The sequence below is a fragment of the Eublepharis macularius genome, chromosome 1 (genome assembly GCF_028583425.1).
Source record: "Eublepharis macularius isolate TG4126 chromosome 1, MPM_Emac_v1.0, whole genome shotgun sequence".
Classification (NCBI taxonomy): domain Eukaryota; kingdom Metazoa; phylum Chordata; class Lepidosauria; order Squamata; family Eublepharidae; genus Eublepharis; species Eublepharis macularius.
Genome location: NC_072790.1, coordinates 207658535 through 207685428, shown reverse-complemented (window position 1 = coordinate 207685428; position 26894 = coordinate 207658535). Strand labels below are relative to the sequence as shown.

At 41.1% G+C, this 26894-nt stretch overlaps 1 protein-coding gene across 1 annotated transcript; it reads right to left on the bottom strand.

The window, feature by feature from the left end:
• Window positions 1–1161: 1161 nt before the first annotated feature.
• STON1 (stonin 1) lies at window positions 1162–26841 on the bottom strand. Its single transcript, XM_054985856.1, has 4 exons — window positions 26435–26841; window positions 11221–13174; window positions 2642–2844; window positions 1162–2558 (listed from the first exon to the last, which is right to left on the bottom strand). The coding sequence occupies exons 2-4, from the start codon at window positions 13121–13123 to the stop codon at window positions 2484–2486; spliced, it is 2181 nt and encodes a 726-aa protein (XP_054841831.1). The 5' UTR covers window positions 13124–13174; window positions 26435–26841; the 3' UTR covers window positions 1162–2483.
• Between the last annotated feature and the right edge of the window lie 53 nt (window positions 26842–26894).

Genomic DNA, 26894 nt, shown 5'->3' with positions numbered 1-26894 from the left:
TATTTATCCCATTTGGATAACAAAGTCTACTCATCTTTCAGCCCCTTTTCACAATATCACTCATTCATTGCACTGGGAAAGATCTGGGCTTCAGATTCTGGGAAAGCCTATTTGCAGGGTACCATGATTCAAAAGGACTGACAGCCACCCAAGGTAAAAGGGCTGGAATGGAGACAGGATGAAATAACCCTCTTCTTCTGTAAGCACCACTCCTCTGACAAGGAGGAAGGGCAATATCACCCCTCCCCCTCCTCACTACAGCCTAAGCTGAGCAGTAGTCAGTTCATAAAGATCCCATGATCCATGGCTTTCCAAAGGCCAGAAAAGAACTGCTGGAAGGGAGGGGAAGCTGGAAAAAACAAGTATTTTCAGAACACTTTAGAAAATAGGCATGCATGCATGCCCATTACTTAATCTTTGCAAATATGACACACATCCAGATTCCTTGTGCTTCAAAACCCAGATAAGATGCCCTTAGACTAGCATTATTTTGCCATAAAGTTGTTATTGTTGTTTTTAAACAAAGGGAAATGGGAAACAAGATGGCCCACAACCTAAGTTAATAGTTGAGCCTCCAGAATGCTGCACTGGAGACGACCACTAGAGGTTGCTTCAAGCATGATCAAGCTTTGGATCCAAGAACAAAAGTATCATGTTTTCCTATTTGAGTTCTGTGTGCTTTCAGCTGCTTGTCTCTTATGGTACATACAATCTGGAAAGGATAATGCTTCCCATACCACAGTTCAAAAGAATCTAGTTGAACAACGCCATCAGAAGAGTTTAATGACAGCCTTTCTGTAAAAGACAAATATGTTAATATTTGATTCCCCAATACTATCTAAAGCAAGATCCAACTTCCCCTTCAATTCTCCCTCATCCTCTCCTCCCCAAGGCTCCTCTGACATTTCAAGATCATTTTACCAGCAAATTGGATTTAAAAAACTGAGGCATCATTAAGATTAACTGTTTGGACAAAGCTACATAGATAATTTAGAGTGAGTAACTTAATAACCATAGCCATTGTGTGCTGAATTGGAATTATAATATAGACTGTTTTTCCAGATTAAATAAAACTCAACTCATTCTAAATCATTTTTTCTTTGGGGCACATTTAACTGGAGTGTTAAGGTCCATATTTAATACCTGCAAGAGGGACAAATATTAGAGCGAGATGAAGTGTTATAGTTTTATTCCAAAAAGACTTACTTACAACAAATATAAACATCTAGAGCAGCTGCAGTAAAGAAGGCCACCAAAACAAATTAAACATAGAGACAGACAATTCTCTGGCTTCCAGAGCATATAGCACAGGCATGAAAAAAAAATGCCCTCACCTCAAGAGGGCAAAGAGATCTGACCACCCCCCAAAACAAACTCTAGTTCAGCTGGCAGCAGTAAGGAACATCTCGTGTTCCAGATTTATCTGGGGTTCTCAGGATCTTGCAACTCTCTAACTACAGATTCAGGACAGTTTTGTTCCAAATGCAACATATGTTCTTGATGGATCCAAAATAGGTCATAAAATCCAGCAACCTATTTAAAAAAACTCCTTCCTGTTCCAAAATGAAAACTTTGCCTCATCTGTGCAGAACAAGAGTTTTTACTCCCCCCAGATTTTTGGGGTTTTTTTAGCTGAAGCTCAGGCATAGTGAACTTGCAAGCAGTTTTGTCTGCAAATACAAATGAGAGGCCAAAGGAAGAGCATTTCCATACAACTTGTGCTGGTTCTAAGACCACCAAGGAGCACTGCTGGGCAACTTATGCTAGTTTAAGAGGGAAGATGTGTGAGGACGGTGTTTCAGTGAAGTGCAAGATGTGTGGATTTCACAGGAAAAAGATCCAAGCAAGGACTCTGCCGCCTGCCAGTTGTTGCCAAATGAACTACTCCGGGAAAAAGCAACATTGTTTTTGCACTCTAGCATAACATTTTCCGCATGGATATTCTTTTTTGGAGGAAAACATATTTGAACCATCCCAAAGCTACAAAATGATCCAACTCATTGAGCAATTAAAAATGTTATAAGCTTATTGCTAAACAATCCTTAAAAGTATATTTGGGGCTTCTGCTATTTGCTGACACAGGGGGAAAGAATATATAATATTACGTGAATAAATGATAAATAATTTCAAATCTATAATTTACCTTTCCAGAACATACCCAAAAGCTGAAATATTTTGATGTTTTAACACCATGTGCTGTACAGTCGATATACAAAAAATTCATATCCTGTTCCATTAGTTTTCAAGATAGTATGAAGATCAATTTACAATACTACTTTTACAGAGGGCTACTTATGTGTTAGGAATAAAAACTTCCAGCAGTACATACTATCCAACATCATGAATTGAAAGATTCTGTTGTCTTGATACATTTCAGTTTCTCTTGTTAGCAACAGTTTTTCTTTAATATACTGGCGTTTTCCATACTGACATAGGTAACAAGCCCTAACAGCGCATCTGAGTCATCTTCTCTCCAAACCTTTCTACTGTATTTGACAGCTCCCAGCCTTATCAGGATCTTCTCCATCAAGCCTAATCCACTTCTTCTCAATTTCAACCTGTTGTATAAAACCAAAGGAATTTAGTTAGTCATGCTTGTTTGCAACACCCAAAATACACACAAACAGGAAGAAAACATTACCTGGCAATTGTAACATGTTTTCTGAACCACATGTTTCTGGGGTTGAATGTCACTCTCAATGCCCAGAGATTTCACTTCAGTTCCAGAAGCACATGCATCAGGCACAACAAACTGCACTGTGGCAAAGGGATACCAGTCTGAAGGGATTTCCTGATCAGACCCAAGTTCTAGTTTGTAAAACAAACTGTGTGGATGATCTGGACCTTTGTGGGGAGGGGGAGAGAGAAGAAGAAATGTTATAGAAAAGTTTAATTTTTTTAAAAAAGCAATCCCATCATATGTGGGGTCCCTAAACAAATGAGAGGGCTGACTGCCTGTTGAGGCTAAAAAAGCACCATTCCAAGGTAAATGGAATCTTACAAAGACATTTGCTCCATAGTTTCAAAACTGGTCTTTATAACTTGAAGACTGGAAACCGTTTTATAATTCACATTCACACACTGAAGTATGCACCACATGAGATCATTCACTATGGCAGCACAAGCGCCCCGCCCATTCTAGCACACAGCCAGCCAACCTATTTGTCAGAGATTAAATTAACTATACATTACACACCATCACAGGCCATTGAATCCCCAACTGCTGCTGCTTGTAATGAAAAGGTTTCAGGACTAGACTCACTGGAGTGTAGATGAAGGGGTGGGTAGGGAACCATTGTGATGTAGTGTTTACAGCATTGGACTACTGACATGTAACTCCTTTGGTGATCTTGAGTCAGTCAGCCTTCTGCCAGTATAACCTACCCCAGAACTGAGGAGAGGGAGGGGAAAATGCACTGTCTAAATCTTCTGGCAGAAGGATGCAATTGTTTTTAATCTAATAGAAATGTTAACTACAAAGTCTCACATCCCTAACTTCAAATTGCCCCTCTCTAGTCTCTGAGTCTTGAATACATGAATTTGAATGCAACGTAGTTTGGATCCAGGGGGTGTGTGTATTTTATAATCCATCATTTATGACACTGATGAGGATGACATTTAGTAATTACAATTTTAATACAAAAAGTAGAAAATACTACCTCAGAAAAGGTATTTCCCTTTTTCTCTTGCACAGGAGAGAATATCATCATCTGAAGATAAAAGCATACTTAGTTTTTAACTCGAGACACAGATTTAAATTAATTAAACCTCATGAGACTTACTAATATTTTAAAGCAAGTGACAGCCATCTGATGTGCGCCCAAAAATGCATTAGAGCAGATTTTTGCAGTACAGTTTGTTTACTAGTCCACGAAGCTGAGGACTGGCTGCCAAGAAAGTGGATTGAGGCAACATTATTTGCAAGCACTAACAGAAAAAAATCCAGTAGAAAAGTCATCTAGAACCATTAACTCCCATTACTTAGACACTGAGACTTCAAATATTACCTTCACTAATGAATCCGGCATTGCAGCTAGAAAATTCCGTGGAACCCCAAAAAACTAAGACTATTATATATTTTCCCCAGGTTTGGCGTAAATAAGAAAGTACATAATGATCTTACTGCTTAACTTTTGCTTAACTTAAATTTTGATGATTCTGTAAAGATTGATAAAATTAAACAATCTAAAAACGTTTGTCGCCACCTAAATGGTAAAATTAGCTATAAGCATTTAGAAATAAGAGGCAAAAGTTTCTTAAAATATAAGCCATAGATCAGTAGTCTGGTGCTGGCACATTTCCAAGCCCCTGCCAAGTGTTTTCAGACGGTGGGGCCAGATGGGGCTTTTGCCCAGCAGGGCTTCTTAACTGGCCACTGGAGATCTGATTGGCTGCGCAGATTGAAAAATCATAGCTTTTGACAGCAGCTGCCAACAAAGCACAAGGATCCTCACTGTATGACTGAAGATAAACTGTGTGTATACAACAAAATATTTTACAACAATGTTCATTTTAAAAAGGTATCCTATTAAAGAGAGCTTCTGCCTGAAATGGTGAAGTTACGACCTCTCAGGCCTTTCAGCCTGGGATCTGAGGGCTATGTCACACCTCACCTCCAGGCTTCTCCCATTTTGAAGCAAGGGGGCAGGTGCCTTTAATCAGGCTGGCACAAAGTAAAGCCTTTAAGCAAGAGCTATTCTGAGAAGGCTGTGTCAGATCATGCTTTCAGGGTAAATTTGAGGCAGAAACAGCAGGCAGCTCTCTTACAATCCCCAGCCAGAATTCAAATAGTCTTCTTGCTGAAGCGATTGCCACCAGAAGCTACTTGCTACCTTGGTGTTCTCCCTTAATGCGAACAGGTCTACTTGTGGGTGACCAAAGTCACTATCTGTTGAAATAGGTCTAGGTTTAGTACCCACACTCCTGGGTCTAGCTGGCTTCTGCTTAGACAGTCTGCCTGTATGTTTAGAGATCCCTGAATGTGTTCTGCTGTTATGGTGGTTATGTGGGTTTCGGCCCACATCATTATGTGTGATGCTTTCCTGTAGTGATCTCAATTTTGTCACTCCTTGTTCATTTATATGTGCTTTGGCTGCGCTGTTGTCTGTTCTTATGCAGACATTCATTTCCTTTTGAAAATGCTGTAGGGCTAGGCGGATTACTCAACTCCAGAAAGTTTATGCTGTGTCTGGATTCCATTTTGGAATATGACTGTGCACATCTCAGAGGGCAATAGGTTCCACAACCTATCAGGCTTGCATCTATATGTCTGTTGACCAGTTAAGTGGCTTTCCTCTGGAGAGACTGTTGTTGATCATCCATCAAGTCAAATTCTTCTTCAATGGGCTGGGTATGTTCAGTCTGATTGTTGAAGGGCAGTATGTCTTTGATAAGATATCAGCCTCTATAATTCTCAAGTGTGGGCCCTGGCCCATGGCACAGAATCAATCAGTGCAATCATTGAGCCCTGTTAATTGGGCTAATTTCATGAGGTCCATTTTCTTTACCATCTGAACTGTTTTTACTTCCTTCATGATCTTCTGTGCCCTTTCTGGAGATAAGAATGGTCTGCCCTGTTGAGAGACTATGATTCTATGAGGATGTCATCCAGGCTGTCCTCAAACCGCTTGCCTCCAAGGAATAGCCATATGGTCACATTCGATTTAGAAAGTGTATCCACTGCCCAGGACTTCAGCCACAGGTGCCTACACACCACCACATTGGATGTCATAGCCCTTCCTGAGGATTTCATGGAGTCCAGGCTGACATCAGTCATAAAAGCTGCTCTCTCCAGCCTTTTAGAGTAAACTAAAACCTCCTTGTTCAAGTCCAGGAACTCTTGAGTAGTTTTCAGAGCCAAATTATAGATGCCTGACCATAAAGTAATTTTCAGCTACTGCTCTGATAGACAGCCATGGCCTCATGCAATTTGTACAGAACCACTTCATTCCTCTTGGCAGTGACATCCTTTAGTTTGCCCTCTCTTCCGTTGGGGAGTGCTATTCTAGATGCCAGGCTAGCAACAGACACATCCACTGTTGAATCTTTTAGGAGGTTAGATAATTTGGGAGAGAAGGCATACATTCTTTAGCTTGTCCCACATGCGAGCGCTGATCTGCAGGAGAGGCCCTCTCCTCGATTTCCTGCTTTAAAAACCTGGGAAAGGAAAAAGGCACATCCTAGCTCCCTGGGATTACACAAAGCTTCAGAGGCCCCTTCCTCCTCCTCCTCAGGTGGTTATATTTTAGGGAGATGAAGCTGTAGAATTGTGAGAGCCTTGTAGAGTAGTGGGGAGTAACTCCTCCTGTGTAAACAGCCTTTTAGACTGCTGGCACTGGTGAGGAGCTTCATCCTCTGGTTATTCTATCAGATTAGTTATCAGAGATCTAAGAATCTGTGAGTGACAATCATTCCTCTGATTTGTATGAGGGAGAGACAGTGCATCTTCTTGAAGCAGAGGGCAGTTCCTTGTGTGCTGCTTTGGTGGGGCAGGCGGTATCTTTGCTGGTGCCTAGTATTCCTGTAGTCAGAGTGGCACACCTTTTGGGTGGGGGGGAGCAGGGGAGCTTGCTGACTATCCTCATTGTGCCTCTTTCCTGGAGGTCTGCTTAGACCAGTTTATTCCTGTTTCTACACTTGAGTGTTAACAAATTCCTCCAACCAAGATCGGAAGGAGGGAGGGATGCAAATTGGTTCATTTTCTACTTGAGATCCCTCCACAGGAGATGAGGCTTCCTGCCCACCCCTCCAGGAGTGGTTTCCCTGGCCACAGAGGCCTGTTCTAGTGAGTTGGGATTTCCCTGCTGCACTCAATATAAAGCTGGGATTTGCACGCCAATGTGCTCATCTCCCTTGCTGGTTTGCAGCATTTCAGTTAATGGATCCACCCTGGAGCTCTACCTTGGTAAAGGGTTGTGGCAAGTGATTATACGGGGCCCTCCTGCTTTGCTGCCTAGGGAGCCGCCTCATCTGAGATTTCAGCAGCTGAGTCAACTGAAGACATAATCTGCTAAGAGGGGATGGGGGGGGGGCAGAAGGGGCAAGACAGAGAGGACAACACAAACAGCTCTTCTTCAGCTACAAAGCCAAACAGTGGGGGAAACAAGTGATTAGCAGACAGAACTTTAAACACACACACACACACACACAAAGATAAAGAAGGTTTCACACACAAAAAGGAAAGATGCACACAATCTTGCCATTCTGTGAGAAACCAGCATCCCAACAGAGCTCGAAGAATCTGTGCCTTCACTAAGGAAGCAGAAAAATAACTAAGAAGGGTGGGAACTTACCTCTCCATCAGGGGCAGAAAAAGCAATCTAATTCCTGCCTTCTAGGATAATGGGAAGAGGAGTACCAAAGTGTGACAGGATATCTCATCTCAAATGAAAATGGACATTTTTAGGGTCAGTTTAAAGGCACAGCCAGCACAATCTTGAAGAGATTCCTCTTGTGCCATAATGATGAAGGGAAAAACAGAAACTTTATTCTTTAATGCAGTTTTTTTCTTTACTAGAATGACTATTGATGGTAAAACAAAACTTTTAAGAGAAATAAGTCTCTTCAGCCTCAAGGATGAGGTGAGGAAATGGTGGAGAGCAATGGAGAGCCTCTCTCCATGGTGGCAAAAAGAGAACTTAGAAAACAGCACTCCTCCTCTGGTCATGTAATAGTTTTAGCAAGAATGCATCAAAGGGAGGAGAGGTGCTCCTAGTCCGCTAGAAAGCTCTACAAATCTTTGCTGTGGCTGGCCTGCCTGTGCGCAATCCTAATGAGGGATTGCACAGAAGCCATGAAGATGAACAGCAATTGCATTTCTTATATCTGGGAGAATTAGAATTTTAAAGTCTCCATCTAAAGTAGGCAAGACAGGAGTAGACTTTCCACACAAATATATCACACAGCCAGGGCCCTATATTTGAAAGTTCAAAGGGACTAAAGGACCATCTCCAACCTTCAAATCATCCTATGAATCAAGACAAAAGGTCTCAAACAAAGATCAGGTGTATCTAAGAAGGTGCAAATATCATTCTTAGCCTAACTGTTAAGCCCAATTCTGCTGTAGACTATGAAGGCAACAAGGCAGAGGTTTGTCACCAAACCAGCTATATATTTTAAAGCAAATCTTCAAAATCTAGAGGGGAGGTCTTGCATTTGGCACTGAAATGTTATTCACAAGATCTGAAGGTCTGTTCACATGGATAAGGAAGTGTACTAGAGGCATCCACCATCCAGTTTTTAAGTAGGAATTTTAAGTGGCAGATTGATTGCCTCTGATTAGCTGATTGCTGCTATCTTGTACATTTTAAAACGTATATGGTATTGCTGTGCTGTTGTTGATTTTAAACTGTTTTAAGGTGTAAGTTTTATTATAAATATTTTTTACTGGATGTAATCCGCCCTCAGCCTGTCTGTGTGGGGAGGGCAGAATAAAAGTCGAAAGTAATAAATAAATAAATAACTTATCCACAAACTGAAGAAACTACTAAGAATTCCACCACTTTGTACTTGTCCTTTGGAGATTTTGTGGGACATAGGGAATTGGCTCTTTATACAGAAAGTTAGAAACTTGTTCTTTATTTGGAAAAGGCACCTATTTTTAGAAGGCTAGCTGTGTTACTCTGCAACAAAATAAACAATGAATCCCACAACACATGACCATGTACTTATTATGAAATGACTTCTTAAATAAAATCAATTAACTGAACTGTAGCAGCTTTTGTTATACACACAAAATGGAGATCTGCAAGGCTTCATGGGGGCACCTCATCTCCCTATTATATCCCTCTCCCTCACAACCACCTTCTGTAGCTTCTTCCCTTTTCCTGTTTCCCTCTTCCTCTCCCGTACAACTACCTTTTCTATTACCTTTAGCTGCCTCTCCAAGCCTTCAGCTTTCTTGTCCTTGAGTTTCTAGAAAAATCTCCGATTTGTCCCTAGTCCCATTATGTGGATTTTTAATCCATATTCCAGGAACCAGTGTTCAGAATTAGATATAACTTTACAAAATGCAACTCACCCAGTTTCCAGACAACAACAGAAATAGGCTTCCATCTTGAAAAATGTCATAATATGATAAAGTGATTGATCTTTACGATACTACAAGATAGACTTCTCAGGAATATATATTGTGCCAAAATCTGCATGCATGTTATTTTCTGCAGTTAACGGGAAATAGCTTCCACTGTTATTGGCTATACCACTGATACTTGGTAATTCACAAGGCTATGATAAAAACAAAGTCCTAATTTAAAGTTCTTGATTACTAAACGTGGATTAAAAATGGGAAACTAGAGAATGTGGCAAATATAACCAGGCAAATGAAATTCCATGCTTTGGCAATACAGTTGAGAAAGCATTAAGTATAGAGCACAGCATCCTAAAAATATCAGGGGGTTCATTGCTATGCATAGCTCTTTGCCTGTTCTCCATGATTAACAAAAGCAGAATTAAACAGCCAAATTAAATGCAAATGCAAAATATACCTTTTCTGGGCACTGTATTACTTTTAGCGCATTATATAAAAAACCCAAGTTATAAAGCATGACAGCAAGCATGGGTTGCCATGTACTTGCATCTGGTCACCCTTCCTAAAAAATAAAAGAAAAAAACAGTAGGGAGAAAACCAACTCTTTATTTCTGCTTCCAAGAACCTCATCATTACTTCCTGCAAGCTGATATATTCATCATCCACTTTTTGCAGACCTTTGCATTCCTAAGTGCACCTGACATCTGGAAATAGGATGTCAAATCTATATGCAAGTCCCCGATGGAAAGAGAATACAGACTCCAGGACAATTTCTAGATTCTTACTGTGCAAGTTCCTCACCCATCATTAATAATGGAGGAGAAAGAAGGGAATCTTTTGACCAGAATATAAATAAAACAGTCAATGGTCTTCTGACATAGATATACCTATCAGAAAGGCCACATTCACTCAAAGTGAGATGTACAAAGCAAGCTTAATAGGCCCTTTCCTTTAACATAGCATTTCCTTTTAACATAGCATCTAGTGAAGTTCGTTCACCAGGTTGATGTATTAAGACAAGGATGTTTCTAGAGCACAGGAGTGTGAGATCTGGAAAAATTATCCTTCCCATTCCAACATGTCAGAGCAACTATATGCAGAATGACCAAAGTATATTCAAATCTAGTGTCAGGTTCTACCATGGGCGCCACTATGCACGCCTGACCTTGGTTCAAGGAAGCCATCAGGGACAGTGCAGGTTCTTGCTCTGTGGAAGGAGGGGAGTATGCATCACCCTCACTCCCTCTCAGTCCACTTGCAGGCCTGCTCAACCTGACAGAGTCCTGGCTGCCTCCCCTTTCTCCTCGCCTTCCAAAGCCTCCGCCCTCCTCGCCTCCTCTGGGTTTGCTCTTCCTCCTGTTCTTCATCTCTCTCACTCCTACGTCTTCCAGCTTCTCTCTCTCACTCTCCCAAACTCTACCACACACCTACACAACCCACCATGAGCTCCCTCCTGAGCCTCCCTTTATAGGGCTTCTCCCAACTTCCCCCTCCCTTCCTCCCAGGCTCTGCCCTATCCCTGATGCTCTCCAGCTGGGTATGCCCTCAGGTGTTTCCTTTCTCATCCCAGTCTCTCCCTGTTCTAGTCTTTCTTGCAGGATGGGGCTAGATGTAACCCAGCTGGTGATACACTCAGGTGTTCCTCCTCCCTTTATTCCCTGCTCTCTTATCCTTTCCTGCAGGATGGGGCAGGCAGGGCCTTTCCAGGTGATGAGGCTTGGCCACTTCTGCCTCTGCTCACGAGGTGCTGCCCTGGCCTCCTGGGTTCTAGCTAGTTCCTCAGGGTGGAGGTTGCTGCTGGTTCCCCCTAGGGCTTGGGCAGGGGCTTCTAGCCTATCTGTCCTGGTCTCAGTACCCCAGGAAGGCATGCGTGCTTCTTGCCCTTTGGGGCTTGGATGGGCAGCATGCTCCTGGCAGGCCTCCCCGGCTGGCTCCTTTCCCCCCTCACTCTCTGCTGGCCGGAGCTGAGTCACCTCCCCTGGCCTCTCTGTGCCTGCAGCCAGGGTGCTATTGGTCCTCAGGTAAGGGGTCTGTGGCAAGTCCGGGGCGCTTGGGGTGCTTGTCCCCAGACATCTAGTATCACAATGTATTCTGATCACTCCTCCACTGTATCTTCACTTGGTATCTCTAGGATGCCTCTTTTCACAACACTCTATATCATTTAAAACAATTATTTATAGAATAATATTTACTTGAGTTTTTATCTGGAAGTCTGTCAATCTTCCACACGACAGCTCTATAGGCACTTTCATATTTGGCTGTTCCAACAGAGATTTGTATGCCAGAGTCAGATTCAGTCTCTGTGAGAGAGCCAAGACATGCTCTTCTGTTCATTTTTGCTTTCAGTGACTTTTGCCTTTGGAGGTTCATAGTCCAAAGACTTTTGATCCATTGTGGAGGAACAGGAAAGTGTACCATAATACTTTCACAGTGGTGTTTCACGGAGTGTGAATGAACTGAAGCCAAACCAGCTGGGGACATGTTTATGAAAGCCTGAAGTTCAACATATGCTCCCTGGACCACCACCAAGGCTTTGACAGAAAATGGAAGATAAGGTTCATTATACTGTGTTCTGAAACGCATCAGCTCTACTCTGCAGCCTTCTGGGGGCATAAATTTAATAATCCTTGAATGTTCAAACTCTTCTTGTTTTACACATCTATGGAAATCATAGTCAAGAATGTCAATCCATTTTTTCTCTGTGTCCCTCTCAAAGTAACGTTCATCCCTCTTTTGGAGCTCCAAGTCATTCAATGTCAAGAAGCACTCTGAGTTTCCATTCACAAAACTCAAACAATAAATATGAGTGGTAACAGCATTTTCAACTAGTTTCCCTTCTGCTCTAGTGATCCTCCCCCAAAAGTTGTCAACTATTTCCAGAATTATTTCTTGGTCTTCATAATATCTCTTAGACTTTGATAGGACAGGAAGCTTCATTAACTCTTCATCTACTGTTTCCAGGAAATCAGTGAAGTCATCATAATCAACTGTTCCCAGCTTCAACATCTGTTCTATCTCTGGTTCATGGACCACTTCAGCTCTCGGATGATATTTCTTTTTCTCTATGTATGATACATGCTCTATCTTTACTGTATGGATTTTCCCAGAGATGCTGCAATTCTCCAACTTGGGGTCTGAAAGTCTGCAAAATGGCTGTAGCTGGAATTCTTTGAAAGGTTTCTCAAGTCCCTTCTCATAGTACATTTGTAGGATTCCTCCACGTAAAACCCTAAGATATATAGGTCCCCACTGCCTCGATGACATCATATTCTTCTTTTCAGGAATCCTCAGCATGAAAGGCCACCCATCTTTTCTTTGATTCCTGAAGAGACTCTGTGGAATGAATGAGGAGGAGCCATCTCCACTATACATACATGGCATAGCTGTCAGCATTTTTTCACAGTCTGAAGTATTAGTTTGCAAATGCTCAAGCCTCTTACAAATGTAGTGAAAAGATCCCTGATTGAGAATTTTCTGATCAGATGTTTCCTTTTCTTTGGGACAACAAATATTCTTTTCAAAGTTTATATCCTTTCTGTGCACATCAGAGTTGGATGAAGACACACCAGGCAGATCTTCTGACCAAAATGGACTAGAAAAAACACAATCGTTCTGAATGTAATGGGAGAACATTCGTGATTCTGTAGAATCTTCCAGCTTATTTGAGATTTCTTGTTGAACTGCATTTGAACAATCCATTGACTTAGGAACAGGGGTATTTGAACTGTGCTCAGTCCAAGATGTGCCAGGTAGTTTTTGAGAGGATGACTCAGCTATTGGGAGATTAAACTCTGGAATAGAATAAAGAAGGTGAATTCCTGATTTGGGAAAGCAAGGGCTCACTGGATAGTCTTTAGTAGGTGTGCATAGTGGAGAGTTACTAGGAGGTCCAGGAGTAACGTAATAATCCACTACAGGAGAAGACAGAGAAGTGTTACTGGAGGAAGAGGACTGACTTGAGTCATGTATGTTAGGCAGAATGAGATTAAGCCCATTTGCTCTGCAGGCATTATGATTTCCACCTGCCTTCCGAGGAGACTGGAAAAGGGAGTCATCTTCAAAAGTAACCCAGTTTGAAGAATTTGTAGTAAACATCTTGTTGCAAAAAGCTGGAGAAACTTGGCTGAAGTGTCACTTGCAAATCATCTGTTCAAAATATAAAAAGTAAGACAAAGTAAGGGGGGAAATCCAGTTCTTTCTCCATGGTCATATCTATACTATAAATTTAATCTTTAAACAAGTGCCTGGCAATTACTGATGAAAAGAATGGAAAACCCTTAAGAATAAACACCTGCACAAAACTACTACTCTTTAAGCTGAGGCCATAACAATGAAATTGGTTTAGATTTATAGGGTAATCACGCATTCAGTACTGATACACTTCAAAGCTTTGCAGTTCCTTCATGTTCTAGATGAGTGGGCCTCATCTTAGCAAAATATCAACATCCCAAAGAGAAAAGTTATTCTGAGTAGCCAAAAAAGATATGAAACCCTTTACATAAAAATCAGATATTAAACAATCAGCAGGATGAGAAAGGGATAGCCTATATAGGTATTGCTGAAAAAATAACAGTTTCCCTAATAAGGGATAGGATAAGAAAGCAGATGGATACAAGCATAAGTGTTATTACAATTAAGGCTAACAAAACACCAGTTTTACAGAACTGCCTTCATATACACAAAATCTAAAAGAGTCCAGTAGCACCTTTAAGACTAACCAACTTTACTATAGCATAAGAGCTTTCGAGAATCACAGTTCTCTTCGTCAGACGCATCTGACGAAGAGAACTGTGATTCTCGAAAGCTTATGCTACAGTAAAGTTGATTAGTCTTAAAGATGCTACTGGACTCTTTTCGATTTTGCTACTACAGACTAACACAGCTAACTCCTCTGGATCCATATACACAAAGGATCTCATACTGTAGCTTCTAAAACTCTACAGTAACATTCAGAGCCTTCTATTCCCTGACCTTTGTCCTATGAGATTTGATTTTATGAAATCACAGACCATATAAACATACCTAAATACTGTATTTACTCACAAGGAATACAACCCTGAATGTAAGAAGATCCCCTTAAAAATGCTATACACCTAAAAATATTACAAGTTATAGTTATATCCAGTATGCAAATAAGATGATCCTCTCTTTTTCCCCTGGGGGGGGGGGTGGAATCTAATCTTACTTTTGATTAAATTTTTTAGAAGCTAGATATCTATATCACATAAGAAACATGAAACTCTTCTTACAAATGCAATCCTAAGCAGACTCATATCTTTATAAACACATTAAAGTAAATGAACTTACAAGTGCACAACTCTGTTTAGGATTATGCTGTTGGTTATGAAATCTATGTACTCATAATTACAGCTTCCTTCTCTGTATTTCTTTGTTTAATACATACTTTTATCCAAATTTGCTCTCCAATAGGGACTCAAAGTGGCCTACAAAAAACACTCCTAAACAAGTTTAAATACAACATGGTATAAACCTCATAAAAGCTCATCAAAAGTCAGTTGTGACTTGACAGTACTTTATTATTATTATTTTATAAACAAACAGAAGAAAAACCAAACTGGGTTGATGTCCACCTGGTTAATCCATCTGACCAACAGGTGTGATCCACAGACTAAGAGCCATGAGTCAAGAGGCCAGCCATACCCAAGTTTTAAATACCTGCAGCACAAGAGGGGGAGGGGGGGGAAGCAGCCTAGATGTTTCAGGTTGAGGCAAAACTCTATACTGACTCTTCCCATGGGGATCATAATGGCAAGGATACCCAACACAATTTTTACACAATGCAATACATTAAAGGAACTGTTTAGTAAATCACTTTAGGATATGACTAACAGGTAGCTCCAATTATTTCAGTAGAGATACTTTAGGCAATCTTCAAATAATTCATTCCAGTTAATTTCAGTTTTGAGACCTGCCAAATACTTATACTTTAATCAGTAAACCTAGCAGGATAAATTTTCTTCACAGCAATTCCCTAATGAAATTCTTATAATACAATCCATATGACTGTCAATAGAATTAGTTGTGTCACTTAATCCTGTACCTGACAATGTAATAGAAGCCCCTGATTTTTAAAAGAAGGAACTCAAACTGATGAAAACTCTCTTCATAATATAAGAAAAGGATGAACTTAGAAATATTCTTAAAAGATTTCCGCTGATCTCAAATGGCATTAGCCCTCTTGCCCCTCAACATAGCAATATGGTTTTTAAACTGGAGGCAGGCAGAACTATCCCTCCAGTAGCTTTATCATACCATAAAGCAGGGCTGGAAAATCCCAAGCTTTTAACCCAGAAATATCATCCTTTACACCAGCTGTTCTCCAGCATTTAGGACAGGGAAAGGCAAAATAAAGCAGCAAATCTCCAGAAGCACTGATCCATTCCATATTGCTATTGTAAGAGTAAGTGTGCCAGCTGGGACAACTGCTCAGCCTCAAACTGATGAACATTCTCAAAGTTCAACCATGAGCAATGGTTGAACTTTGTATTCTCCTATAGAATCACAGACAGACTGTGATAGAAGGATATGGATAGATCTTTACTTTCATTCAGATGGAATGTTATTTGTTGTGCTCACAATCTCTCCTCTTCCTTTATGAACAGACCACAATTGGTTTGAAAAGCCTTGAATCAAATCCCAGTCTTCCATGATGTTCAAATGCAGGTACCCAGGCAAATGAAGGACTAGGGACATGCGGCAAAAAAAAAAAAAATCCAGGTAATCCAGGTATGGGTTTCAGGGATAAAAAAAATCTGGTATCCCTGAAATCAGGGTAAGATTCTCTGAACTGAGATTTTTTTCCTATAGGAAAAAAATGTCACGTGGGCTGGAGAGAGGGGCATTTTTAAAATAAACTCCACCAAATTTGCAGGGAACTTACTCCTGACTGTCCACTAAAGAACTCCCAAATTTCAGGAGGACTAGACCTTGGTGTCCAATTCTATGGGCCCCTGAACAAGCTGCCCCCAGCCACTCTACATTGTTTTCAGCTTGTCCTCCCCCCGCTTGGCATTCTCTGGTTCAACATTAACTCCCTTGAAAGCTTTAAACCAACAAAGCCCAACAGAACCAAACTACAGCAAGAAACCAATGACAAACCTGAGAATCCCAAGAATCCCTTTTTGGGGGGGCGGCTTCTTGAGCCATGGAGTTTAAAAGGTGGCCACTGCCAGAGGCAACATCTTGAAGGGGACTTTTGGACTGTGGGAACGGGGAGGGACAGAATGGGATGGGAAATCCACCCTGCCTGCTTCCTCCTCCTTTGCACTGTAAGCATTGCACCACTCTCTTGCAACAGCACAGAGCTTGGCTCCATTTACACAACTGCCCTCTCACTCAGAGCTGATGGGCTCTGCTGCAGCAGCTACCTACAGCTGGATAATTCAGCCCAGCAGAGTCCAGCTGCCCAAGTTGGATCCGGGGTTTGTTCTGAGGAACCAGCATAGCGAGATTATGCCAGATCAGCATAAATCCAGCTTTTTTACCAGTTCCCGTCCCTGGAACACACACTCCTAATCAGGATGCTTCCAACCAATTTTCACATGTGAGGGGAGGAGGGAGGGCGTGTGCTAATATGGCAAACGTTGGTGCCTTTCACAAATAGAGTTTTGACATGCCTGGATGCAGTCAACAAGAACGAAAGTAGAGAACCAGTGGATGAGAAAGATTAAGTGATTCCTAAAAGCCACTTGCACAACAGCAGCAGAAGCAAAATCAGATTGCCACAGTATACTATAGTGACTAAGAGTATTAAGTAGGAAGCCCCTTGTTCACCTCTACCTCAGCCATGAGCTTATTTCACAGAACATCATACTCTCTCTCTCATGAATTATAACAGCAACTACATACAACTGACATAACACAATATTTTATACCTAGCAAACATATTAGGAAAACCCTAAATATTTAGGTGCCATATTACCTCTTAAAAACAAAGAGCTTATTTGAACAGAAGTATTCTTTTTTCATTTATAGTCCACCTTTCTCACAAGGACTCAAGGCAAATTGTAGTAGAAAGCATGTACCTTTTAACATATGAAAAGTAACGTTTTCCTGGAGCCCTTCTGTACAAAATGAACGTGTTTGTAATGCAGCTCACGTGGTGAGTGCACCAATACATATCAAAGCAGAATTCTGCCTATTTACATACGTCATCCCAGTTCAATATATGCACTCATTTTCACATTTTGAGGTTACAATTTCAAGAACAATTTTAAATTGCACAGAAGAAAAGTCCTTCTGCTTCCTTTGAACAGCTGCTCCAGTATTATAGTGGCACCTTGCTTCACAATAGAGTTTGTACAGTGAGCAGAGGTATTCTGAGGGAACAGGGCTGCAATCTGTAGTCCTTGCCATTGCACAGAGCTAGCTGGCATCAATGAATCTGCTAAAAAAACATTAGTAAACATCTCAAGTAATAGCGAAAAAGCTAAGATGATCTTTGCACAACATTTTGAACATAGGTAATTCAGTCAGAGGCAGAGGATGTAAAAATGGTTTTAAGGCTATTTCCAATACAACACTTCATGCTCAATTATTCAAAGTAAAGGCACATCCATGGACTCTAAAATCTTTGCATGCTTCACACAATCTAGATATGTGCTTCTGCTGCACTAACATGGGCCGTTTTCACACTAACCTACTTCCATAACGCTGCAAAATGTCGCGCAAAAAACGCAGAAGATAGCATCTTCTTGCGAGAGTTTTGCGCGACATCGCGCAAAACTCTTGCAAGACGACGCTATCTTCCTCATATTTTGCGAGACGTTTCGCAGTGTTACAGAAGCAGGTTCGTAGTGTGAAAATGGCCATGGTATGTAATCATATTTTGAAGAAAGTATAGGATTACCAATTAAAACTGTACGGAGCAACAGAAACCGCTAGACATTTACTTTATACTGATCTTTTAAACCTGGGGGCAGGGATGCAGAAAAGAATCAATCAGCTGCCTGTCAGTAGTTTTAATGCAGGTTTGCTCAAATACATGTTCTTGTAAAAAGTACCATACCTCACATTTCAACCCATTTGACTTGCAAAGCTGCTTATGTTCCACCTTGCAATGGATTTAAATAGTAAATATACAGATGCAAGTGTATATTGTAGTGACATAAGGCAGGTGTTTACATCTTAATGTTCAACATTATGGGTTGGGGGTGGGGTCCCCTCTTTCCTTCTGGACTTTAAAAACAAATGCAAAAGTTTGAAAGAAATTACTCTCAAATTACTTTATTTAACTGAGATTAAACCATGAAGGACAAATTGCAGGAATTCCTAAAAGTTTTTGTCTAGGAAAATCAAAAGAAAAATCCTTTTGAAATAAGGAAACTTCTTAAGAAGATAAGGGGCAGGAATTGTAAAAGATAAACATGCATGTATGCATGGTGCGAAATTTTGCACTTGTTACACCATGTTCTCCCAGGAGAACATTCTTAACTGATAAGCAGACAAATATGCTTTTTGTCACACACATACCCCATGCTAAAAACCTCCCATTTTAGAACCACTGTATACATTACCCAGTGCATTGTTATCTCACCCTTCTCCCAAGCAGCTCAGAGCAGTGTACATGATAACCCCTTTCCCATTTTATCCTGAACACCCCATTGTGAGATGTTGCCATGTCCTTTCAGCCTCCATTTTGTTGACATTAATTTCTACCTCTTGGCCTGTGACCTGCCCACTTTGTCAGCGAAACTCAGAAAGTTCTGGCCATTCTTGATCTAGGAGGTGTTCCAGAGGATATCTGTAGGACAAAGGAAGTAAGGAGGGCAGAAGAAAAAGCAGAAGCAGGCAATTTTATGTAATAGAATTTTAGCCATCAAAGAATAATAGCTAGTTTATCTGATGCAGACAAGCCCAGAAAAGGTGCCGTCTAGCTCAATGGAAGACTCAAAAGAGAAAACTGACCCTAGGCAAAAGGCTCTAGCTTTGTAATCCTAACCCTACTGCATTGTTTATTTGAGGTCTTTGCTGACTGATTGAATTGTTTTTTATACTTTGCAATCTGCCTTGAGTCTCAGAAAGAAAAGCAAAGAACTACTACAATTCTAAGCATTTTTAGGCAACAAAGATGCTCTTAGGAAAAATTCTCTGCTGTCTTAACCATGGTTAAGGCAGGCTCGCAGCCTAGTATTTTCAACAACTGGAAATTTCTGGCAGAGAAATTTTCTAGTATATTTAGCCACAGGGATAAAACATTTTTAACACCAGGAACGTGTTTTTCAAAACAGTGTCAGGCTGCAGTATGGACTGGAATGTAGCATTCGTGTCTTATGTAAGGATGCCTGAACGCTTGTAGATTCAGATCCATGTCTTGATCCCCAGTCATAATAATTATGCCACTGATTTATCAATGATCAGATCAACTATTCGCTGACCATTCTAACATGGTTCGTTCTGATTTTTTACACACGTTGGCCAGACAAAGTGATCTATAATCCTCCCTCTGACCCACACAAACCATCTGAGGGACAGTATTGCCCCAGGCTGGCACTGAACACACAGCCATAGAAGGGATCAATGAGTAGAGTGGCCCAGGAGTAGCCTTTGACATTAACACTTATGTGGCCAGGGTTTTGTAGTGTAATGTCCTGACAACGTGACCCTTCCAACAATTCAACGGACAATGACTGGGAAACTGTGGCACAAGAATAGCCCACCACCACTGCCTTCCCAATGGATGTTAGAAACAATGCTTGGCTATCAAATCCAGCCCAAAGATGGGCCACCCTGCAGATCATAATAATATTTGAAAATACAAAGATATAAATGTATACCTAATTCATTTATTTTTGGTTGTGGAGAAAAAAAATCAACTCTAGGTATTTAAAAAATGCTTCCAGCACACAATGCTCATGAACAATGCTAGTTCGGTAGATTTAATGATGCTACTCATTTCACCACTTACTATTTTTATTAATTTGTTATTATTACTTAGCTTTAGATTTTGTATACAGACTCCACAGAGCCAACCAAAAGTACTCTATGACATGAAGGCACATTTTATTTTATATGAAGAACACTGGATTGGGCTTCATGTCTTCTCCCCCTCCAGCAGCCTACAAAACTTGTGGAAAGATCTAATGTTACATGCACAAATCTTAATTCAATCACACAAACAAACTGACAACACAATTCTGATACAGAAGTATTAACTAAGCCATACACTTACAATGTGCCCCAATCTACAATTTGTTCCATTCACCCATTCTGAACAATTATATGGAGAAGTATGACATCTTATTACTCATCAAGACGGATACATGATACCACTATAATAACAATCCTACGCCCAAGCTCGCTACAGCAATGCTGCAAGCACAAGTCAACTGTGATCTCACCAATATGATGCAGGCATGGGCAAGCAATATCCTATGACCAAGTTGCAGAGATCACAGGCACTCTGAATGGATTCAGATTCCAGATGTTTGCCGGCAGGTATACAGAAGCATGAGCCTGACATTTCAATATCCTTCCCTGCAGTGACTCTCCAAACTCTTTAACAGATTTTTTTTTCTCTCTCTGGTATTAAGGATCTGTACTGGAAGATACTAGGGACTGAACTTGGCATCTTCTGCATATAAAGATGTGAGGGGTCTTTAACTATGGTTCTAACTATTCAAAATCTACAAATAATGTAACTCTTATTATCTAAAAAAGGTAACAAGTTCATATACATGTGTTAAGTAAGGACAAAATGCCACTTTTAACTTGGAATTTCCTGCTAGCTTGATTTACATTCCAAATATTGCTTAAGTTCAGCTCCTGGCTACACTCTGCAATGGCAAAACTATTTTTATCCTCCTTCCTAACCACAACTATTTATACTGAATAATAACTACTTTTCTATCACAACACACAAAGCAGAAACACACTTCTAAAACTATAGTGCAATAAAAATCAATGCCAGACATCTCACTAACTTCATACTCCTGATAATATAAGCTTTTCAACTTTTATTCACGAATAGTATTTCCTTAACATTTTTAGAAGTCACTTTAAGTTTCATGTCTTTTTTTTTGCTGATAATCAAAATGTTTCCTCTTAGTATCAGCACTAGGAGATCAATGAACAAATCCCCCCATGTTTTTCTTTTTAAGTGCATATGGCAGTGGCAGGAATACAAGGGATTACTCTTTCCTCATGCTATTTTTTCAACTTCAGTCAGTACCCAGAGCTGCTGCTTGCTCTGCTGGGGAGAAACAAATAGATATCCATATAGCTCAAAGATTCCCCAGCATCACATCTAGTTTGACTCTTTGAGACTGAGTCTATACAATTATAGGACTTTGAAAACACAGAATTCAGCATCCCAAGATTCTCAATTTTAAAATTCAATTTTTCTAGCCAAATTAGCTGTTGAAAATGTGAGACCAACGCTTAGTGTAATCTCAGAAGACCTAAAGTGAGCCAAAGGGGAGAGACATAATGATGGCAATCTAACGTTCCCCATGACTAGCAGAAGCAGAATAAGTTATAAAAATAAACAAATCTAAGTATGTGACGTCTGCTTAATTTGCACAGCATACAGTCCAGTAATCAGGTTTTCTTTGTGTAAAATTTTGATTACCTTTACATTAATTTGATTTATTTTATTTAGCATAGAGTGCAGACAGCCCTGGCTAAGAGAGAGGAAAAAATGATAGGAATGTGACTGCCTTGCTTCACAATGAAAGGCTGGCTTAGAGTATTCTTGAGATCTAAAATGTCTCATCAGTTTGAGCAGAGCAAAAGGTAAACTTGCCTTCACCTGCAGGTACATTGATAGAGGCTACAAATTACCCTCTGAACATACTGTACAGGCCACCAGCAGCCATGCGTGTAAGTACAAAAAACAAATTACAAGATGAGCCTTCCTCTTCCATCAAAGCTCTGCATCATGGCTGGGTTTGACAAGAAGGAACATTACTTGTTGCAGACAAGCTAAATATTACCAGCCAGGGATGCCACAAACATTAACATTGGAGGATGGGAAATTAGATAAATCACTAGTTGTATACATCCAAAATTGCCAATTAATGAAGTTGGCTTAAAAACAAGCTAACTAAGCAAAATAACAGTGGTCAGAAGGCAATAAAGTACTCATTCTTTCCAGCCCTTCTGACTATATTATAATTACCATAAATACCAGTATGCAATGGAAAATGCTGACAACTAAAAGTACAGGCACTAGCATAAGCAAGCTGCCTAAGAATCTCTTCCCTTTAAGTACGCATAACAGATGTCAAGTATTTTGTAAACAATGAGCAAGTACTTTAGCATCTCAGAGCTATAACCCAGCCTCAAAATGTGTTAGTGGGACATTATGGTTCCAATATCTAGCCCTTCCCTAGTATTTTGCAGAGAATACCACAGCCACCTTGAAGGGCTTTCAGACAAAACTTTCCACTTGGCATCCAACTACTGTAAATTCTGGGGCATGATGCCAGCTGCGAGTTTGGCCCTGAGATTTTTTAGCTTGGCAGACAGAAACTGACCTCATGTAGCCACAGAACTGTTTGTTTTGTGGCTCACAATCCTGGCACAATCTTGCACAGTTCTCACAAAGCGACATGAAACCCAAGTAATTAAGCAACTCTTATACAGTAATATATAACAGATATACACAGTGAGCGTAAATATGAGATGTAATAAACCTCAGATTTCCAGTCAGAATAATCTAATGGGTTCACTGTTGGATTGTTCTACATTCCAGACCCCTGACCAGTCAGAAAGCCACTGGGCAACTCTGTATCATTTCTCAGCCTTAGTCCATCCTATAAAACAGAATTATAAATTATTTATTAGCAAAACCGCCACTCAGTCTCCACACATGACAGCCGCTAAACTCCCTTCCGCCTGCTTCCTGACAGAAGATTGCAGAAGAGGTAATCAAATGGCAATAACACACTAAGGATATTTTGCTCATTCCTATCTGGTTTGTGGACAAGGCATAATCACACACAGATTAACACCAAGAAGACCATATAGGTCAGATGCATGAAATATCTCAGTTTAGGCAGACACGTACTACACACACACTTCATCTACTTCCCCGAGGCACTAGACTGTTCTGCCCACATGGGCCTCCGACTGCTGAAGACAGAACCTATGAATCAGGAAAGGAAGGAAGCTTAATTAAAATCATACCTAAGTGACAACAGGAAGAAGTACAGCCCATAAAGGCCAACTGGGCCCATCCATTATAACTCAGCTGCCTAGAAAAAAATATTTAGCCAGAGAAACTAACATAACATTCTTCAGAGCCAGCAATTGGCAAAAAGCCTTATTAGTGCCAGTTACTTGACAGCAAGTCCATCTTATCCTGTCTGCCAAACCATTTCTGCATCACACTGCCTCAGCTCCATCCACCCAAACAACATCCACTGGTCTGTACGGCAACAGTGCAATACACAACAATCCTCTTATCTACTGGAGTCCCTTCTATCAATCATAATAATTAAGTGTATACCCCCTCAATACTAGATGCTGAGGACAAAAATGGAAATGCTGTTCTCATATCTTGCTTTTAAGCTTTCCTAGTTGTATTTATCTGACAACTGCAAAAACAGAGTACTCAACTAGATGGAGCTGTGACACCTCAAGCTATTAATTATGCAGAGGTGGGGTCGGAGTTGGAAAAAATCAACAAATGTCCACACATACTATATAAACTGCAGCCACCCAACAGCACCCAAATAAGCCATTCTTCCTCCATGGTATATCCTTCCTCCATTGGTCTGCACAGCAACAGTGCATGCATCCATGCAATGCACAACAGCTCTCTTCAGGGATGGGTATAAACTCTTCAAGATCAATGTCAGCACACTGGCACAGACACCTTTTTAAAAAGGCTTTAAAACATGTTGTGTGCCTGCACATTGATTCTTAGCCCTTTTCAAATTGGTAAGTTCAGCACACTGAGTACATACAGTAAGCAGCCATTCAGTGCTACTTACAGGAGACTTAGACTTAAGTTCTAATAGAAAGTCAAGGTAACATCAAAGGAAAAAGCAGGTCAAATCTTTGGGTTTTTTAATTTATTCATTTATAGTCCACCTTTCTCACTGAGGCTCAAGACAGATTACACAGTGTGAGTCAGTACAGTCAGTTTCAAAGACATTTCAATAAATAATGTAATAGGACACATTTGCAAAGCTTTAAAGCCAGCAGAAATCCAATACAGAGTTGAAGAAATGCTGTAACAGAGCAAAAACAATTCTAAGACTGTGCCAAATTAAATAACACAGAAGCTACCCATTACGATCATACTTAATAGCAACTGACAGTACATAGTAGTAAGGGCTATATAGCCCCTATGTCTTTACTGATGCATGTCTTTGAGACTGCTTCCTTATAGTACAGCCCTCCTACCTGAGTAAACCACCCTCTTGAATTCAGTTTTGCATAGCTTGAGGAAAGCCAGGAGAGTGGGAGCTTTTCTGACCTCTTCATATTCCATAAGGTAGGGGCCACCACAGAGAATGCATGTGCACATGACGCTGTTGATTTCGCCCGTGTGCAAGGTGACACCTGCAGAAGGCCCTGTTCAGATGAGCGAGGCAGAATTTGCTAGTTCTACAAACATTTATCAAACTTGCTTGCAAAATCTTTATGCTAATTAGAAAGTTAAAAAAATAAAGGCACTCACTGCAAAACTGCAATGCTTCCATTGCTCAGAAAAAGCAGGACCTCCACAAAACAAAATAGCAAAATTCTAAACCTACACAAGAACCAGTGATACTAACTCAATAGCTTGGGAGTAACACATGGCTCTTTTACATGCTATGGAACACCATTCCCCAATGTGCAAGGTTTGAGTCCACTAGCATCTTAAAGATCAACAAGAGGTTCTAAAGTATGTTTTCAAGAGTCAAGCTCCCTTAGTAAGATATTGTGTTTGACAGAGGGAGCCTGACTCTTAAAAATGTATACCCTGGAAACTTGTGTTGGTCTTTAAAGTGCTACTAGACCCAAACCTGCTCACCAAGAGTAGCCACTTGAAACTATTTCCCAGTGTGGCACTTGCCACATGTTCCAACAAAGTGGGCAAGGCCCATTTGCCTGATAAGGATTATGGTTGTCACCTGAACCCTTCAGGGAATGGAGGACAGGTAAGCAGCAAGCTTCTCTGAGCTGTGGGCCAAGAATGAATGTAAGGGTCCATCTAATACCCACAAACTTTCCTCTGCACTCTCATCTCAGGATCCAGGCAGCCATCAGGAGAACAGCAAGCTTACCACAGTGGAGTGCTGCTGATTTTACTCCTTTTCTCCACCGCCAGCTTACTCCCCTTGGGTTCCTTAGCAATCTCATTCTCTCACATGAGCTACTGTGCCTCATACTGAGGAAGGGGTGGGAAAGCAGACTGGAAAGCCTGTCTTCTCACTGTAGATACACATGGACTGATTAAGGTTCAACAGCTGACAAGCCTACATGCTCAGAGATACTTCAATAATCAGCAAGGTTATAGCTATATATTTAATATTAACAATTATATTATTGTGCGTGGGTGTTTGGTGGAGTGGCACACCAGAGACAGAGGAGCCATGTGGCTCTTTTGGTTGATGGTAAATAAGAGCCATGGAACACCACTGCTCTAAACTACAGAGCCCATCCTTCCAGCGGGAAGCTGGTTCTTTCTTCCTCAGTTTTATTCTCATAACTCTGTGAGGTAGATTAGGGTGAGTGACTGCCAAAAGCCCTCCAATGAGCTTCATGACCAAGTGAGGATTTGAACTTGGATCTGCCAGATTCTAGCCCAACACACTAGCCACCATCATTCATAAAAGGAGAACTTTAAAGAAGTCTACTCCTCCAAATGAAGTGGTGAATGGGTGCCACCCATGTACCGCTTTAGCCACCCTTATTAGGATGAAGTGATGGCTAAACAGCGTTAAGAGGAACAATGCTGGAATCTTCTACCTTCAGTCCATAAAAACATAGCAGCAGTGCTCGGCTGTGCATGCATACCAAACAATTTGAACTTTAGTACACTCTTTTCGCAATTTTAAGATGAACAAAAATAGAGGACAACAATTATTCTAGAGTCGTTTAACCAGAGCAAAAAAAAAGTTGATCATCATGGGGAGTCATGAAATAAAACACATCCATCAGTTATAAAAAAAAATAAGAAAAATTAAACATTACTTCTTCCGCTTGTTCAGAACATATATTTGAATTAATCATTAAATAAGGGGCAACACTACCTCCCCCAGGATCAGATCAGAAATCCATTTTAGTTCCAGTGTCCTATTTTCCACCGTAACCAACCAGATACCATCCCCTACTGCTGCCCACAACACCCGGCACCCAACCGTTTTAACGCCTCTAAGCATGGAAGTTTCAAGATAGCAGCCTGCCAGACACTAGGATACACCCCGTCCTCTAAACGGAAAAGCCACCTACAGATCGGTCATCGCTACACCTTGCGAGAAAGAATTCCACCAACTTCATCAAGCGCAGCGTGAAGTCCTCCTGCACGTGGCAAATCCCGGGAGCAGAGAAGTAGCCAAGTGGGCGTAGCTTTCCCCCAGTCAGACAACACGCCGGGAACTGCGCAACCCGACCGTACGCGCGTCTACTCAGAAGTAAGATCCCACGCTTAAAGGGGATCGCAGCTCCCAGACTAACAAGCGCGGCATGGCCCCAACTTTCCACTGCCAAAGCGCTGCGCACAACAAACCCGAACTTCCCTTCTCGGTGGAAAGGAAAGCGGGATACGCTCTCTCTTTGCCGTCTCACAGAAAGAGGGCGGCGGGTGGGTCCTATTGCTCTCTCCGCCGGTGCTGGGAGTCCGGTTGCTCTTCTGCCTCTCGGAACTCCCGCGACCTCCTCCTTACCGAGGCGTGAGGCGGTCTCCCCGGGG

Excerpts from the sequence above, each read along its gene's own strand:
- STON1 (XM_054985856.1), bottom strand. The coding sequence starts at position 13,123 with ATGTTTACTACAAATTCTTCAAACTGGGTTACTTTTGAAGATGACTCC. Across the intron at positions 2,845-11,220 it reads ACTTCCAGATAAAAACTCAA|GTCCAGATCATCCACACAGT; the intron begins GTAAATATTATT and ends CTCCCCACAAAG. Across the intron at positions 2,559-2,641 it reads AAACATGTTACAATTGCCAG|GTTGAAATTGAGAAGAAGTG; the intron begins GTAATGTTTTCT and ends TTTATACAACAG.